The sequence below is a fragment of the Arvicanthis niloticus genome, chromosome 1 (genome assembly GCF_011762505.2).
Source record: "Arvicanthis niloticus isolate mArvNil1 chromosome 1, mArvNil1.pat.X, whole genome shotgun sequence".
Classification (NCBI taxonomy): domain Eukaryota; kingdom Metazoa; phylum Chordata; class Mammalia; order Rodentia; family Muridae; genus Arvicanthis; species Arvicanthis niloticus.
Window position 1 is genome coordinate 108,293,113 of NC_047658.1, and position 16,784 is coordinate 108,309,896.

General features: G+C 53.0%; 1 protein-coding gene across 1 annotated transcript in view; it reads left to right on the forward strand.

Annotated features, from left to right (window-relative positions):
* The window catches only part of Muc5ac (mucin 5AC, oligomeric mucus/gel-forming), a 30,968-nt gene extending 16,538 nt beyond the window's left edge, over positions 1-14,430 (forward strand). Inside the window, exons 31-49 of the mRNA XM_076913589.1 lie at positions 936-6,044; positions 6,261-6,454; positions 6,912-7,086; positions 7,442-7,692; positions 7,793-7,976; positions 8,236-8,437; positions 8,965-9,143; positions 9,708-9,798; positions 9,924-10,024; positions 10,163-10,194; positions 10,692-10,854; positions 11,199-11,312; positions 11,511-11,548; positions 12,064-12,186; positions 12,270-12,368; positions 12,783-12,902; positions 13,077-13,137; positions 13,239-13,347; positions 13,811-14,430. Coding sequence (XP_076769704.1) covers positions 936-6,044; positions 6,261-6,454; positions 6,912-7,086; positions 7,442-7,692; positions 7,793-7,976; positions 8,236-8,437; positions 8,965-9,143; positions 9,708-9,798; positions 9,924-10,024; positions 10,163-10,194; positions 10,692-10,854; positions 11,199-11,312; positions 11,511-11,548; positions 12,064-12,186; positions 12,270-12,368; positions 12,783-12,902; positions 13,077-13,137; positions 13,239-13,347; positions 13,811-14,093 — 7,628 coding nt within the window. The 3' untranslated portion in view covers positions 14,094-14,430. The remainder of the gene's footprint in view (positions 1-935; positions 6,045-6,260; positions 6,455-6,911; positions 7,087-7,441; positions 7,693-7,792; positions 7,977-8,235; positions 8,438-8,964; positions 9,144-9,707; positions 9,799-9,923; positions 10,025-10,162; positions 10,195-10,691; positions 10,855-11,198; positions 11,313-11,510; positions 11,549-12,063; positions 12,187-12,269; positions 12,369-12,782; positions 12,903-13,076; positions 13,138-13,238; positions 13,348-13,810) is intronic.
* The last annotated feature ends 2,354 nt before the right edge of the window (positions 14,431-16,784 follow it).

Here is a 16,784-nt window from a genome sequence, read left to right on the forward strand (position 1 = left end):
CTGGCAGACCTGGTGTCCATGGTACAGCTTTCTGTAGCTACTGGACATGACCTCAAGGGAGTGTGGGCCCTGAAAGGCATTCTCTCTCTCAGTGACACATATATAGGCCAGATTTTAGACCATATTAAAAGTACATAAAGGCAGATTTATTAGTAGGCAGCTCTCAGGTGGGTTCACTGATCTCACAGGTGGAGGTCAGTGGAGTCATGCACACATCCAGCTAAAGCAAGGGGGCTTTATAAAGCTTAGGGAAGGAGTGATGACGTGCCAACTAGAAGCTGGGATTGTGCCCATACATGGTCAGAAACTGGGCCCCTGGGCGGGCACTCTTGGGAGGATTGCTGGAAACTTGGAGACGGGGAGTGATGACATGTTAGGATGGAGTTTTCTCCAAGGGAATGGGGGAGTTTTCTCTGTGGGGGTGAGGTTGGGGGAAGAAGGGCAGACTGGTGTTTCCCAGCTTGTGCAGGGCAAGCAAGGGTTCCATACAAACAGGTCTTTGCTTAGAAGCCTCAAGTACAAGTGGTCCTAGGCTAGCCTAGGATGAACATGAGATTCTCCCAGAATTCATAGCTGCCTCCTTCCTTTACACCGCATGGATCACTAGGCATCCCTGAGGCATCCCTCCTGGGGGTTTGTAAAGTTACCCCAAACTAGTTTTGAGGTAGTTTGGGTATGTAGATTCCTCTCAGGGCATGGCTTTAGAGATTAATTCGTCTGTTTGTGGACCCACTAGGCTCCATTTCTGCCCACTGAAAGGCAGGTTCTGGGAAGAAGGCTGACTGACAGGGCTACAATGTTCAGTTTTCAAAGTTGGCATGACCAGGGTGGTGAGACCCACAAGGTAGCTGATGAATGAGGAGCGAGGCTATGACTAGGGACCAGGCAGACAGTCCCAAGGCCCCAATGCTCACACCTGTTACTTTTGTCCACAGTCATGACCTCAATGCGACCTTCCAGCACACACTCCAGCCCTACCCCGAGTGCAGTGTACCCAGGGTCCCCAAGCAAGGCTGCATCGACAACCAGCAGCGTGTCGTCTGTGAAGACCCCTGCCACAGCCCCTATTTTGACCACATCTACTTCGGCCTTCACCGTAACCACATCAGGCTGCCAAGAGGAGTGCCTCTGGTCTCCCTGGATGGATGTCAGCCGTCCTGGACGTGGCATTGACAGTGGTGATTTTGACACTCTGAAGAACCTCCGTGACCATGGCTACCACATCTGCCCAGTGCCCAAAGCAGTGGAGTGCCGTGCTGAGGACAGCCCTGAGGTGCCTCTTCACGCACTGCAGCAGCACGTGGAGTGTAGCACAACTGTAGGGTTAATCTGTTACAACAGTGATCAGGTGTCAGGGCTCTGTGACAACTACCAGATCAAAGTGCAGTGCTGTTCCCCGGTCAGCTGTCCAACCTCCAGTGGTCCTACCCAGACCACCCATCTGATATCCTCCAGGACAACTACCATGGGGAACACAACCTCCTCGGTCCCTGTCACCTCAACTGAGCACACACACAGCCCAGCTACCTCAGGTTCTTCTACCCATACCCCAGGTCCTCCTCCCTCTTCCTCAGTACCTTCTTCATCAGCTCCAGCTCCATCTACTCCTGCTCCAGTCAGTTCTACCACTGTTAAAACAACTCTGCCCACCACTAGCCCAACACCAGAGTCAACTTCAGCCACATCATCTGTATCCATCTCAACCTCAGGGTCCACCATAGCCTCCTTTGAGACAATTCATGCATGCAAACAGGAGCTTTGCAACTGGACCAGTTGGATAGATGGCAGCTACCCTGAGCCTGACATAAACAGTGGAGATTTTGACACCTTTCAAAACCTGAGATCCAAAGGATACAAGTTCTGTGAGAAGCCACGAGATGTTGAGTGCAGGGCTCAGTTCTTTCCCGACACACCACTGGAGGAGCTGGGGCAGGATGTGACCTGCAACCGAGAGGAGGGTTTGATTTGTTTGAACAAGAACCAGTTGCCACCTATTTGCTACAACTATGAGATCCGGATAGAGTGCTGCACAGTAGTAGACAACTGTCACACAACTTCAGCTACCACACATCCCCCATCACATGGAGTCAGCACGAAAACAAAGACCAACTGGACCACGAAGATGTATTCCTCTTTCACCAAGGACACCAGTACTCACTCAGCAGCCACAGACACAAAGACCTGGGTCTCAGGTAGTCCACACACAACCACTCAACCAGTAACCACTCACTGCCAGCTGCAGTGTAACTGGACCAAGTGGTTTGACACTGACTTCCCGGTGCCTGGTCCACATGGAGGGGACCTGGAAACCTACAGCAACATTTTGAGGAGTGGAGAGAGACTCTGTCACCGGCCAGAGGAGATCACAGAGTTGCAATGCAGGGCTGTGGACCATCCTGAGGTAGATCTGGAGGATCTGAATCAGGTGGTTCAGTGCATCCCCAGTGTGGGCCTGGTGTGCCACAACAGGGACCAGCAGGGCAAGTCTGGGATGTGCCTCAACTATGAGGTGCGAGTGCTGTGCTGTCGAGTTCCAGAAGACTGTCTCACCACCACACGTGCCACTCTTCCCAGTACCCCAAGTGAGACTGTCACCAGCTCAACACCCGGCACCACTTCCATGCAGACAGCAAGCAGTACCTCCACGCCCCAAACCATGACAACTGTTGTGCAGACAGTCAGTACCACCTCAACATCCCAAGGGAGCTCACCCAATACAGGAAAAGCCAGCACCACCCACAAAACCCAGAGCAGCTCAACACATATAGGAGAAACCAGCACCAGGTCTGTGCACACAGAAAGTACAACATCCACTCCTAAACTGACCTCCAGACAAACGGCCAGCACAGTGTCCACCAGGGTGACCAGCACCAGTTCTGGGCAGACGGAGCACACGATATTCATGGGGAAAACCAGCACTCTCTCTGTTCCTGGAACCAGCACCACCTCTGGAACCAGCACCAACTCTGGAACCAGCACCACCTCTGGAACCAGCACCACCTCTGTTGCTACCAGCACCACAGGGCCCAGGACTCATTCTGAGGTGACTCATTCCCCAGTGACCACTCACTGCCAGCTGCAGTGTAACTGGACCAAGTGGTTTGACACTGACTTCCCAGTGCCTGGTCCACATGGAGGGGACCTGGAAACCTACAGCAACATTTTGAGGAGTGGAGAGAGACTCTGTCACCGGCCAGAGGAGATCACAGAGTTGCAATGCAGGGCTGTGGACCATCCTGAGGTAGATCTGGAGGATCTGAATCAGGTGGTTCAGTGCATCCCCAGTGTGGGCCTGGTGTGCCACAACAGGGACCAGCAGGGCAAGTCTGGGATGTGCCTCAACTATGAGGTGCGAGTGCTGTGCTGTCGAGTTCCAGAAGACTGTCTCACCACCACACGTGCCACTCTTCCCAGTACCCCAAGTGAGACTGTCACCAGCTCAACACCCGGCACCACTTCCATGCAGACAGCAAGCAGTACCTCCACGCCCCAAACCATGACAACTGTTGTGCAGACAGTCAGTACCACCTCAACATCCCAAGGGAGCTCACCCAATACAGGAAAAGCCAGCACCACCCACAAAACCCAGAGCAGCTCAACACATATAGGAGAAACCAGCACCAGGTCTGTGCACACAGAAAGTACAACATCCACTCCTAAACTGACCTCCAGACAAACGGCCAGCACAGTGTCCACCAGGGTGACCAGCACCAGTTCTGGGCAGACGGAGCACACAATATTCACAGGGAAAACCAGCCCTCTCTCTGTTCCTGGAACCAGCACCACCTCTGGAACCAGCACCACCTCTGGAACCAGCACCACCTCTGGAACCAGCACCACCTCTGGAACCAGCACCACCTCTGGAACCAGCACCACCTCTGTTGCTACCAGCACCACAGGGCCCAGGACTCATTCTGAGGTGACTCATTCCCCAGTGACCACTCACTGCCAGCTGCAGTGTAACTGGACCAAGTGGTTTGACACTGACTTCCCGGTGCCTGGTCCACATGGAGGGGACCTGGAAACCTACAGCAACATTCTGAGGAGTGGAGAGAGACTCTGTCACCGGCCAGAGGAGATCACAGAGTTGCAATGCAGGGCTGTGGACCATCCTGAGGTAGATCTGGAGGATCTGAATCAGGTGGTGCAGTGCGTCCCCAGTGTGGGCCTGGTGTGCCACAACAGGGACCAGCAGGGCAAGTCTGGGATGTGCCTCAATTATGAGGTGCGAGTGCTGTGCTGTCGAGTTCCAGAAGACTGTCTCACCACCACACGTGCCACTCTTCCCAGTACCCCAAGTGAGACTGTCACCAGCTCAACACCCGGCACCACTTCCATGCAGACAGCAAGCAGTACCTCCACGCCCCAAACCATGACAACTGTTGTGCAGACAGTCAGTACCACCTCAACATCCCAAGGGAGCTCACCCAATACAGGAAAAGCCAGCACCACCCACAAAACCCAGAGCAGCTCAACACATATAGGAGAAACCAGCACCAGGTCTGTGCACACAGAAAGTACAACATCCACTCCTAAACTGACCTCCAGACAAACGGCCAGCACAGTGTCCACCAGGGTGACCAGCACCAGTTCTGGGCAGACGGAGCACACGATATTCATGGGGAAAACCAGCACTCTCTCTGTTCCTGGAACCAGCACCACCTCTGGAACCAGCACCACCTCTGGAACCAGCACCACCTCTGGAACCAGCACCACCTCTGTTGCTACCAGCACCACAGGGCCCAGGACTCATTCTGAGGTGACTCATTCCCCAGTGACCACTCACTGCCAGCTGCAGTGTAACTGGACCAAGTGGTTTGACACTGACTTCCCGGTGCCTGGTCCACATGGAGGGGACCTGGAAACCTACAGCAACATTTTGAGGAGTGGAGAGAGACTCTGTCACCGGCCAGAGGAGATCACAGAGTTGCAATGCAGGGCTGTGGACCATCCTGAGGTAGATCTGGAGGATCTGAATCAGGTGGTGCAGTGCGTCCCCAGTGTGGGCCTGGTGTGCCACAACAGGGACCAGCAGGGCAAGTCTGGGATGTGCCTCAATTATGAGGTGCGAGTGCTGTGCTGTCGAGTTCCAGAAGACTGTCTCACCACCACACGTGCCACTCTTCCCAGTACCCCAAGTGAGACTGTCACCAGCTCAACACCCGGCACCACTTCCATGCAGACAGCAAGCAGTACCTCCACGCCCCAAACCATGACAACTGTTGTGCAGACAGTCAGTACCACCTCAACATCCCAAGGGAGCTCACCCAATACAGGAAAAGCCAGCACCACCCACAAAACCCAGAGCAGCTCAACACATATAGGAGAAACCAGCACCAGGTCTGTGCACACAGAAAGTACAACATCCACTCCTAAACTGACCTCCAGACAAACGGCCAGCACAGTGTCCACCAGGGTGACCAGCACCAGTTCTGGGCAGACGGAGCACACAATATTCACGGGGAAAACCAGCACTCTCTCTGTTCCTGGAACCAGCACCACCTCTGTTGCTACCAGCACCACGGGCCCCAGGACTCATTCTGAGGTGACTCATTCCCCAGTGACCACTCACTGCCAGCTGCAGTGTAACTGGACCAAGTGGTTTGACACTGACTTCCCGGTGCCTGGTCCACATGGAGGGGACTTGGAAACCTACAGCAACATTCTGAGGAGTGGAGAGAGACTCTGTCACCGGCCAGAGGAGATCACAGAGTTGCAATGCAGGGCTGTGGACCATCCTGAGGTAGATCTGGAGGATCTGAATCAGGTGGTGCAGTGCGTCCCCAGTGTGGGCCTGGTGTGCCACAACAGGGACCAGAAGGGCAAGTCTGGGATGTGCCTCAACTATGAGGTGCGAGTGCTGTGCTGTCACGTTCCAGAAGACTGTCTCGGGACTGATCGGACTCTTCCTGTGACATTATCCCATAAGCCTTCATTTCCAGTTGTGTCACCATCATCTGTGTCCCCATCCTCATTGACCAGCCCTAGGGTTCGCTCTACCACCCCTTGCTTCTGCAGCGTGTCAGGCCAGTTATACCCTTTGGGTAAGTGAGATATTTTTATGGGGATTTCTAAGGTACTCTGTTTCCTCATTTTCTTCTGTGAACATCTTTGGGTTTGGCAAATGGTACCACAATTGCCTTCAAACTTTTCTAGTCTCATCCTGTCATTAAGTGGAAAGTCTTGAGGCTAGCAACCCACTGCCTTGGAAGCAGACTTTTCCTCCCAGGACCTTCCCAACATGCCTCTTGGTCTTACAGGAACCATCATCTACAACCAGACAGACCTTGATGGCCACTGTTACTATGCGTTGTGCAGCCAGGATTGTCAGGTGGTCAGAGGTGTTAGTCAAGACTGCCCCTCCACCATGCCACCCCCTACACCAACTCTGTCTACATCCACTGTCCCACCTGTCCACGAGCGGAATCGGTGCAATGTGGTTCCTCCAAGACTGGTAAGTCTATCTCCCATCCTTCCTGGAGACTCATGACCACTGCGGAGACATTGCTGTATTTTCAATTATACCTCAGCTTCAGTCTTCATGAAGATTACCAGTCCCTAGTTGACACAGGGTGAGCTTTGGGCTGGGTTCTTTTATGGCTTTACAGGGCTGGTCTATGCTTTGCAGGTCTGGATGTTCTTGACAGGTAGTGGGGTGTTGGGGCTGGAGCTTAAAACCCCCAATGAGAATGAAAGTGACAGAGGGGATGGTGCACTCCATGGACACAGTGGCACATGGAGAGCTGTGACATATAGGGGATAGACAGTTCCACATCATGAGCCCATGTAGCCAGTTCCGTGTATTAGCAGATTTGAGGTGGGGCCATGGGATGAAATGAGGCTCTAGAACCCTGAGAACTGAGAACCCCATCACCCAGGACTCAGACTCACAGCTGGCTTTGTTTCTGCAGAAAGGGGAGACCTGGCCCATGCCGAATTGTTCGCAAGCCAGCTGTGAGGGCAACAATGTTGTCTCCCTGAGCCCACGCCAGTGCCCAGAGCTAAAGAAACCATCTTGTGCCAACGGCTACCCACCTCTGAAGGTGGATGACCAGGATGGTTGCTGCCAGCACTACCAGTGCCAGTGTGAGTGGAATTAGGATTCAACAGAGGGAGGCATGACAGAGGAGGAGAGAATGCATTGGACACCAGGAAAGACTTTCCATTATGAAGACAGGGGATGCCAAGTGAAGAGAACAGAGTCCCAGAGCCATAGAGCCCAGTGGGAGAAGAGAAGGGTCCTCTGTGTCTTAGAATCTCTGCAGCTTATGAAGGACCTGCCAGGCCAGAGTCTGAAGGGACCATCTATGTGTGTCAGAAGGGTTCAATAGCTTGAGGAGTTTCTGATTTGCAGGCAACAGGGGAGGGGTTGGACCAGCTGGATAAGAGCCACTTTATAGGTGATATAGAGGCCCTGCTATAAGCTACCTGGCACCCACAGGTGTCTGCAGCGGCTGGGGTGACCCCCACTACATCACATTTGATGGCACTTACTACACTTTCCTGGATAACTGCACATACGTGCTGGTGCAGCAGATCGTGCCCGTGTTTGGATACTTCCGTGTGCTCATTGACAACTACTTCTGTCACCTGGAAGACAGTGTTTCCTGCCCGCAGTCCATCATTGTCGAGTATCACCAGGACCGTGTGGTGTTGACCCGCAGGCCAGTTAGCGGCGTCATGACCAATCAGGTGGACATGCCCTTGTGTGTGGAGGGGTTGTGGCAGTCTGGCAGTCTTGGTCTGGGACAGGGATCCTAATCCTAAACTCCCTCCTGCTGCCTGTATCCAGATCATCTTCAACAACAAGGTAGTCAGTCCTGGCTTCCAGCAGAATGGGATTGTCGTCTCCCGTGTGGGTATCAAGATGTATGTTACCATCCAAGAGATTGGTGTCCGGGTCATGTTTTCGGGCCTCATCTTCTCAGTCGAGGTGCCCTTCAACTTGTTTGCCAACAACACCGAGGGCCAATGTGGTAAGCTTCACCCTGGATATTGTTTGGGTGTTAAAGGGCAGCCTCCCCTGGGGTCTAGAGGGATTTCAGACTGTGCACACATGTGGTTCACATCTGTTGTTCCCTGGTGGCTTCTCTGTACACCAGGAACCAAACTGACTTCCGGGGAAGCCAGATGCACAAGAAAGGAAGTGAGAAAAGATGCCAGTTCTGATCCCCAACAGAAGTACACTGGGCACAGGTCTGCCGCCCAGCTGGCTGATCCTTGTCTCATCTGCAGGCACTTGCACCAATGACAAAAAGGATGAATGCCGCCTGCCTGGGGGTTCCATAGCCTCCTCTTGTTCTGAGATGTCTCTCCACTGGAAGGTACCCAACCAGCCTTCCTGCCAAGGGCCTCCACCAACGCCAACTTCAGTGGTACCCAAGCCATCACCTACTTCATGCCCACCATCGCCACTCTGTGAGCTCATCCTAAGCGAGTAAGACTCCAGGAAGTGGGGTAGCCTTGCTGGTCCTTAAAAGCTATGGGGTCCTTAAAAGGCTCCTAAGAAAAATGAGACCTGCCTTGTTCCAGGCTCTGGGCACTGTCTCTATGGATCTTGTCAAACAGTGATTGCTGCTGGGATGTTATTGTAGGGCTGGCTGTGGCTAGGTTGGCTAAGTCTCTGAAGTCCTCTACTAGCTCCTCTCAGTGGTATGGGCATCAGTCACTGCCTGTACCAGGGCAACACCCAGGGTTTCAGAATGAGGGGGCCTGAGGGGAGAGGCATGGGTTTCAGAATGAGGGAGCATGAGGGGAGAGGCATTGCAGGAAACAGTGTTCTGGCTGATACCTTTTCCTGCACACATGGAGGTGGGATGCCCTTGGACAGCCTCATAGGTGCTGAGTCATTGCCCAGGACCTTGCCTCCAAGGGGATATCACAGATCTAGAGGCCCCCCCTCTGGGTGGCAAGTTGACTCGTATGGATGTACACACCGCCACAATTGTCTCTGCCCACCCACAGCGTCTTCAAGCTCTGTCATGATGTCATCGCCCCACTGCAGTTCTATGAAGGCTGCTTATTTGACTACTGCCACATGCTGGACTTGGAGGTGGTGTGCTCAGGCCTGGAGCTCTATGCAGCACTCTGTGCAGCCCAGGGCGTGTGCATCCCCTGGAGAAGCTATACTAACAACACCTGTCGTGAGTGCCCAGCTAAGTCCCCTTCCTGTCCTCTGTTATGAGCACTTAGGGGCACTAGGAATATAGCCTGGGTAAGGAGAAGAACATCCAGACTCAGGACCAGTCTTCCCTGGAGGGAAAGGCTCCAAGCTTTGGGCTTGTTGTGAGAAAGGGGGGGTATCAAATTAAGGTGCTTTGGACTTAGGGCTTGGAGTGCTGGCTGTCTTGGATAAACAATAGCGCTAAGGACCTAGACAAGTGGTTCTCAACCTGTGGGTCAAGGGGTCGCCTATCAGATACCCTGCACATCAGATATTTACATTATGATTCAAGGGAGTAGCAAAAGTACAGTTATGAAGTAGCAGTGGAATAATTTTATGGTTGTGGATCACCACAACAAGAGGAACTGTATCAAAAAGCCATATCATTAGGAAGGTTGAGAACCACTGACCTAGACAAATCCGAGGTTATAGCCCACCAAGGGCTTCTAAGCAGGTGTCAGCACTCAGCAATGGCTGGGGCTTGGAGGAGCTCAGAAGTGGAGCCTTGAGACGGCGTCTCAGGTGTGGCTTTCTCTCTATGCAGCATTCACGTGCCCTGATAACAAAGTATACCAGCCTTGTGGCCCATCCAACCCTCACTACTGCTACCGGGAAGATAACATCAGCCCAAGCTTGTAAGTGTCAGCACTCTGCTCACAGGGCTGACAAACCCTGGGCACCCGATTCTGTCATTTGACTCTCCGAGGCTGGACTCTCTTACTTGGAGGTGAAGGACCCACAGATTCTCTGTTTTTCACAGGATCCTTCAAGAGTCTGGCTCCAAGACAGAGGGCTGCTTCTGTCCAGATGGCTCAACCCTTTTCAGTACCAATGACTCAATCTGTGTGCCTTCCTGCCAATGTACATCCCCAAGGGCATGGAGTGTGGGTTTGGATGGGCAGGATGTGGCTTGACCCCAGATCCCACTATGGTGCCCAATGGGTTCTATTCCTGCCTCATCCCTGTGGCCACCCAAAATGACTGAACTTTTTTCTACAGGGTGTATGGGGCCTCATGGGGAACCTATGGAGGTAGGTATAAATGGTGATTGTCTCTGGGGATCAGAACCTGAGGCAGGAGGTGCTGCAAACAAAGGCAGCGTAGGGTTGGAGTGGGGCTTTCTTAGTGTTCCAAAGGCCAGATGAAGGCAGGGAGAGTGCTGATGTCCCCGACAGGATCCAGAAAGGCCTTCTTCTCTGGGACCTGCCTTGCCTGTGTTCTGAAGCTGCTGGGTGTCTCATGAGGACTGGTCAGCTCTGTTCTTTCCTGGGACTCCTTATTCCCTGAGGAGACATGCGATGAGTTGTAGGGAAGGGCTCCTCACTAAACAAAGCCCCTCTCCCACCTCAGCTCCTGGCCTCCATGCTTGGCCTTCAGTGCCTCAGGCCTTGCACTTCAGAAGCCCTCTCCCCAGGCTTGCTGCACAGCTCCTCAGCACATGTGGGGCCCGAGTATGAGGCGTGGCTACAGCTGCCCCTGGGTTGAGCAGCTCACTCGCAGGTCAGGTTCATGTGTCATTTCCCCATAGCCGGGCCACACCATCAGCATCGACTGCCAGGACTGCATCTGTAAGGATGCCACGCTGACCTGCCGAAGGAAGTTCTGCCCCCAGCCCACCTGTCTAGAGCCTGGCTTTGTTCCGGTGCCTGTAGCCCTAGAGGATGGCCAGTGTTGTCCCCAGTTCACTTGCGGTGAGCCTTTGCTACTGTCTGCATACCCGTGGGTAGGACCTCTCTTGAGGTGCACCAAGTTAGCAGCCAGCTCTGCGCACATGGTCTCAGGAGGCAGCGGGGAGAAGCCATGCCCTCCCAGGCTCTGCACATTGCCTGAGGGTCCTGTGTCCTGATCTGACAATCTCCTAGCAGAGTATTCTTTGGGTTTGTGTGGTAGAGACTCCTCTGCCCAGCCTGAAGAGCCTGCTCGTGGGGTCCTGGGAGCTGCCATGACATCCTGTGGTGTGGGAGGTGGGGCCTTGAAGCAGAAAAGAAGCATGTATCGAGGAAGCCCAGTCCCTGACAGCTCTCTCTACCCACAGCCTGCAACTCCAGCCACTGCCCTCCACCTCTGCACTGCCCGGAGAATTCTAGCCTGATCGTCACATATGAGGAGGGAGCTTGCTGTCCAAGCCAGAACTGCAGCTTTACACCCAGTAAGCTTTGCACCCAGCCACACTGGGGTCTGCAATTTCCCAGGGAATGATGAAATTACAGATGGTTGGAGATGGGTAGCTATCCTTGGTGGGAAGGAAGCCTGCTGTGGTCCAGTATCTAGCAGCAGAACTTACTGATGCAGAAGCTAGGCTGTGCTCTGCAAGGCTCAGGCTACAGCCAGTGTGTCTTTTGGACAGGTCAGAAGGGCTGTGAAGTCAACGGGACTCTTTACCAGGTAGGAATCACTGGTGTTCAGGCCTTAGAGCCTACAGGGACTGAGTTCCCACTTGGGGTTCCCCACCAGCCCTTTGGAGCTTAGGTGAACATCTGAGAAGCCAAGGAGCTCTTGAGCCTCTCCAGAACCTGTCCAGGCCAATGACCCAAGCCTCTGTGGACATAGCTCAGAGCAGTGCAGTTAAAGTTGGCCCTCGTATCCTTGAAGCTGCCAATGCCTGGTGTCTGGGATCATCAGGATTCTAGTAGCTCTCTGCTCCCTGAAATCATACTGGGTATGCCAGCACCTCATTTCCCCCAGCTGTACTTTTCCATGTCATTCCCCAAGTATGTCGTATCCTGGGTCTCCTGACATAGAGAGATAGTTATAGGTTCTGCCTCATGACAGCACCTGAATCATGGTCTCTTCACAATAAAGCAACACCAAGGGAACGAGTCAGCTTGGTGGTCAGCCAGGGGAACTGAAGGTCTCTTCCGAGCCTAAGCCCACTAATGCCCAGCCGGGACTCTTTCTAGCCTGGCGACGTGGTCTCCTCCAGCCTATGTGAAAGATGCCTGTGTGAGGTTTCCAGCAATTCCCTTTCTGATGTCTTTGTGGTCAACTGTGAGACTGAGCTCTGTAACATCCAATGCCCTAAGGTGAGCACTGGCTTCACTTCTGCTCTTGTCAGCCTGTGCCAATCAATGGCCTGATCTCAGGCAGCACACCATTCTTCCTGCAGGGCTTTGAGTACCAGGTCACGCCAGGGCAGTGCTGTGGCCAGTGTATACAGAAGACCTGCCCCTTTAAAAACAGCAGCAACTCTACCTACTTCTACCAGGTGAGTAGCTGGGACCATGCTAGGTGACCTCGGAAGGGAAACCGATGCTGGGAACAGACCACAGGCTCTGCAAAGGTTCCACCCAGGCTGAGGTGAAGCCACAATGCTCACCAAACTACTCAAAGTCCCCAGCCTAGGTATAGAAAACATGAACTGGACAACATCTGTGAATAGAGCAATCAAGGTCCTAGGGGCACTGGACTCTGCGTGGCCTAAATCCTGGAGGTTCAGGGATGATCAGGCGGGGTTCTGGTGATTCCAGGCTGAGTAGAAAGGGTTCTAGAACCCTTTGGGGGCACTTGGGAAGCCATATCTCTCAGACATGCGCCTGGCCTATGTCAGGTCTCCCTGGAAGCTCATAGGCTGTAAGGAGACAAAGGATGGGTACTCACTGTTCAGCCTGCCTCCTTGCAGCCTGGTGAGTTATGGTCAGAACCTGGGAACCCATGTGTGACTCATAAGTGTGAGAAGTTCCAAGATGCACTCATAGTCGTGACAATGAAGACAGAATGCCCCAAGATCAACTGTCCGCAGGTAAGTTCAGGCTTCCCTGCTCCAGCCAAGGGGGCAGTGCTGCATGCCCAGCAGGCCTGTCCTCTCTAGTGGAAAGGCTTCCTACTCTTGTTTACCTTTGGCCTCATGTCTCAACCCTCCATATCTCAATGCCTCGTTGCCCCTGACATTCACAATGGCCCATTGTTGGCACAGGGCCAGGCTCAGCTGAGAGAAGACGGATGCTGCTATGATTGTCCCTTCCTACCCCAGCAGAGTAAGTGGGGATCTGACAAGGAAGGGGTTGATCTCAGCCTGGGGCACCCAGGAAGTTACTGAACAGACACTTACCTTCTGCCTCCTTTCCTGTCCTCCCAGAATGTACAGTGCACCAAAGACAGCAGATCATCCGTCAGCACAACTGCAGCTCTGACGGCCCAGTGAGCATCTCCTACTGCCAGGGCAACTGCGGGGACAGCACCTCCATGTATGTACGGGCCCCAGGGAACCCAGGGAGTATTCAGAGATGCAATTGGCAGCAGGGGTGGGGTGGGGTGTGTGGTGCAGGGCAGACAGGAAGAAGCAGGAAGGTGAGAAAGAGGGTGCAGGGCTTCTAGACCGTTGTGATAACTCATGAATTCCAAGGTAGCATCAGCAGGGTTCCTTGCTCCTTGGGCTGTACTGACTACTTTTAAAGCGGTACCCGTTTGTGGAAGTATCACAAGATCCAAAGTACTCAGTACTGCTGTGCATCCAGCTGTAGACTTAGGACACCTGGTGGCCAAGGGAAGCTGTAGCAGAAACATATGCCCTAAGGCAATGGGCAAGTGAGCCAGTAGGGTCTTGAACACAGGGTGACAAGGACCTCGGGAGCTTGTTACTGTGCCAGCTGGACACAGAGCCTGTGGCAGCTCCCAGCAAGGCCAGCTGCTGAGCAGATCTACCCGCAGGTACTCCCTGGAGGCCAACACGGTAGAGCACACGTGTGAGTGCTGCCAGGAGCTGCAAACCTCGCAGAGGAGTGTGACTCTGCACTGTGATGATGGCTCCAGTCGGACCTTCAGCTACACCCAGGTTGAGAAGTGTGGCTGCCTGGGCCAGCGGTGCCATGCTCCAGGGGACACAAGCCATGCGGAGTCCTCAGAACAAGACTTCAAGTCCAAGGAAAGTGAGGAACGTGGCCAGCAGTCGGCATTCAGGGTCAGCGAGGACAAGCTTGGGCCTTTCCAGTAAACTGAGCACCAACGCGGACCTAACCAAGAAGTCCTCCTGAGGCCAGCAGGGCATGTAGTTTAGTCTAAGTGGCTTGAATTCTAGCTACCTGCCACCTCCTCTTCAAGAGGGACATCGACCCCAGATGTTCTTGGAGGTGGGAGAGGCCCCTCTCCACGGATGAGGAGCATGATGGTCATGGGCTCCCTTCATTATCACCCAAGGGTCCTATGAATGACAGTCACTCGGATGCAGGTATCAGCTGCTTGCCTCACTCTCACTTCAGCCCTGTACCTGTGCCCCTCACCCCAGGAAATGACCAATATGTTTTATAAATATACTCAAGAGCATTTGTGAATTCTGTGTGTGTTTTGTTTTGTTAAAGCAAGCAAACAAACATGTCTATAGATACAGGATCTGAACAAGGACAGGCCTACACTCCAGGGAGCTTATATGTCAGGCTGTTCACTAGGGGCTGGAAGTCCAGTGAAGGCCACTGGGGAGTCCTCTGCCTCTATTTCCAGAGAGGTCCCAAAAGGTGACAGTCACTACACAGAAGCTAACAAGAGCCTGGATGATGCTCAGAGTCAGAAGCATCCTGGGAGAGGACAATGAGGGAATGAATAAATGAGTAAGTGACTGAATGAGTGGGAGGATAAGTGAATAAATGGGAGAGTGGCTGAGTGGGTAAGTGAATTAGTGAGTGAATGAATGAGTGAATTATTAGTGAATGAATGAGTGAATTAGTGAATGAATGAGTGAATTAGTGAATGAGTAAGTGACTGAGTGGATGAATGAGTGAATTAGTGAATGAGTAAGTGACTGAGTGGAAGAATGAGTGAATAAATGGGGAAGTGAGTGGCCGAGTGGGCATGTGAGTGAATTAGTGAGTGAATGAATGAGTGAGTGAATTACTGAATGAATGATCAGATGAATGAGTATGTGAGCCAGTGGATGAATGAATGAAGGAATGGATTAATGTGCAAGTAAATGAAGGCATGGATGGTCAAGTGGTTGATTGAATGAGTGGATAAATGGGTAAGTTTATCAATGCATGAATGGATGAGAGGGATCTGGCAGTGACCTGGCTGAGCCAAGAATGTTTGGATATCCCACGGCCCAGAGAGACCTGAAGTGGAGGCTGAGTAGCCCATGGGCAGGCCAGGATCATGCCCATTCCACCCTCCAGTGCTCAGCTGCTCCAGACCTCATCAAGAGCAGACACATGGAGGGCAGCAGGGTGACTATTCTTAGAGCAGACACTAGGAGCAGAGGGTGGAATGTCAGCCTTTTGGACCCAGACATTTGCTAGGAAGCTGGAGTTATAACTTGACAGGGCAGGAGATAAACAGCTAGACCTTGTTGGATCCTCGGAGGCATCCTGGGGCTCAGGGTGGGAACCTCAGACCTGTGGTCACTGGACATGTGTGGAGTGGATAGAGTGGGGTGTGGTCAGATTCTGTCTAAATGTCTCTGGCACCGCATGAAGAGAGGAACACATTTCTCATGTAAGTTACTGTGTCTCCCAGCAAGGCAGCATGTTGATAGCACGCTTAGTGTACCTGGGAACCCCGACTCATGTATCCAAGCCCAGCCTCCAGGAATTCAGTGTCCAACACTTCTATTTCATGCTGCCTCAGATATAAGAACCAGGCTCAGCTGGGTCTAGTCTGGGGCTCCAGGAGCCTGCATCCTTCATGGCCAATGGGAAAACCAGCTTTCTGGAGTTCAGTTGTGTTCCTCAAAGCCACCATAAGGTGGAGCAAGCCCAGTTCTGCACCTTTGTAGCATTCTGGATCTGGGCTTTTGTTCATGGGTAGGCTGTCCCTTAAGGACAGCACGAAGCAGAACCTTAGAGGGGACAGGGGTTTCCCAACTCCTCTAAGGGAATGTGTAAGAACAGCCCTCCAGTTCTTCCCAGGCATTCCTACTGGACAGGCAAGCTCCAGGCTCAGCTGGAGAACTACAGTCCCACCTCTCTGCAGGCCCTGCCAATCAAGGCCTGGTCTGATTGCCAAGACACCATCAGGTCCATCCTGCCTGAATGTAATCTTCAAGTTTAGGAAATCAGAAGTATATCTTGTCCCTATCAGTCCCCAAGTCACGAAGGGTTTTGTCCCAGTGGCAGGCCTCACAGTATGCCTGGCATTGGGTTTCAGGCAGACAAGTCCTATCAGCATACTATTAAGGGTTCCAGACACTCCCCCAATCCCCACAGCTGCCTTGCTTGCTTGAGTTGTTTACTGCCAATGGTATGGGCTGCTTCAGGGCTTGATTGCTATCCATGACCAGTGCTGAGAGGGATACTTGTTGGTTGAGACACTGTGACCTTTCATGTAGGGGTCATATTTTGTGACCCCTGAGGCTGGCTGGCTCTGCAGGTCTACTCTGCTGCCCGCTTACCCCACTGACCTCTTAGTGGTTGCCAGTTCCTAATCAGTGTCTTTGCTCCTGGAGAGGATCAGGTATCCCAGAGTGCCACCTCTTCCTCTCAGTGGGGTAATACAGTGGTCACTAATCCCCTAGCTCTTGGAGAACCCATAGACTGAGGTCCTCCCTTCTCGTCACTTCTGCCTAGAACCATGGCAGGTGTGCTGGCAGGAAGCAACCAGATCTCATGCCCCAGGGTGGGAATGGTTACCTTCCTTACCTGCACACCCTCCCCACCGCAGCTTCAGCCAGATTGTGCAATGCATTGTTTCTGGAAAGAAC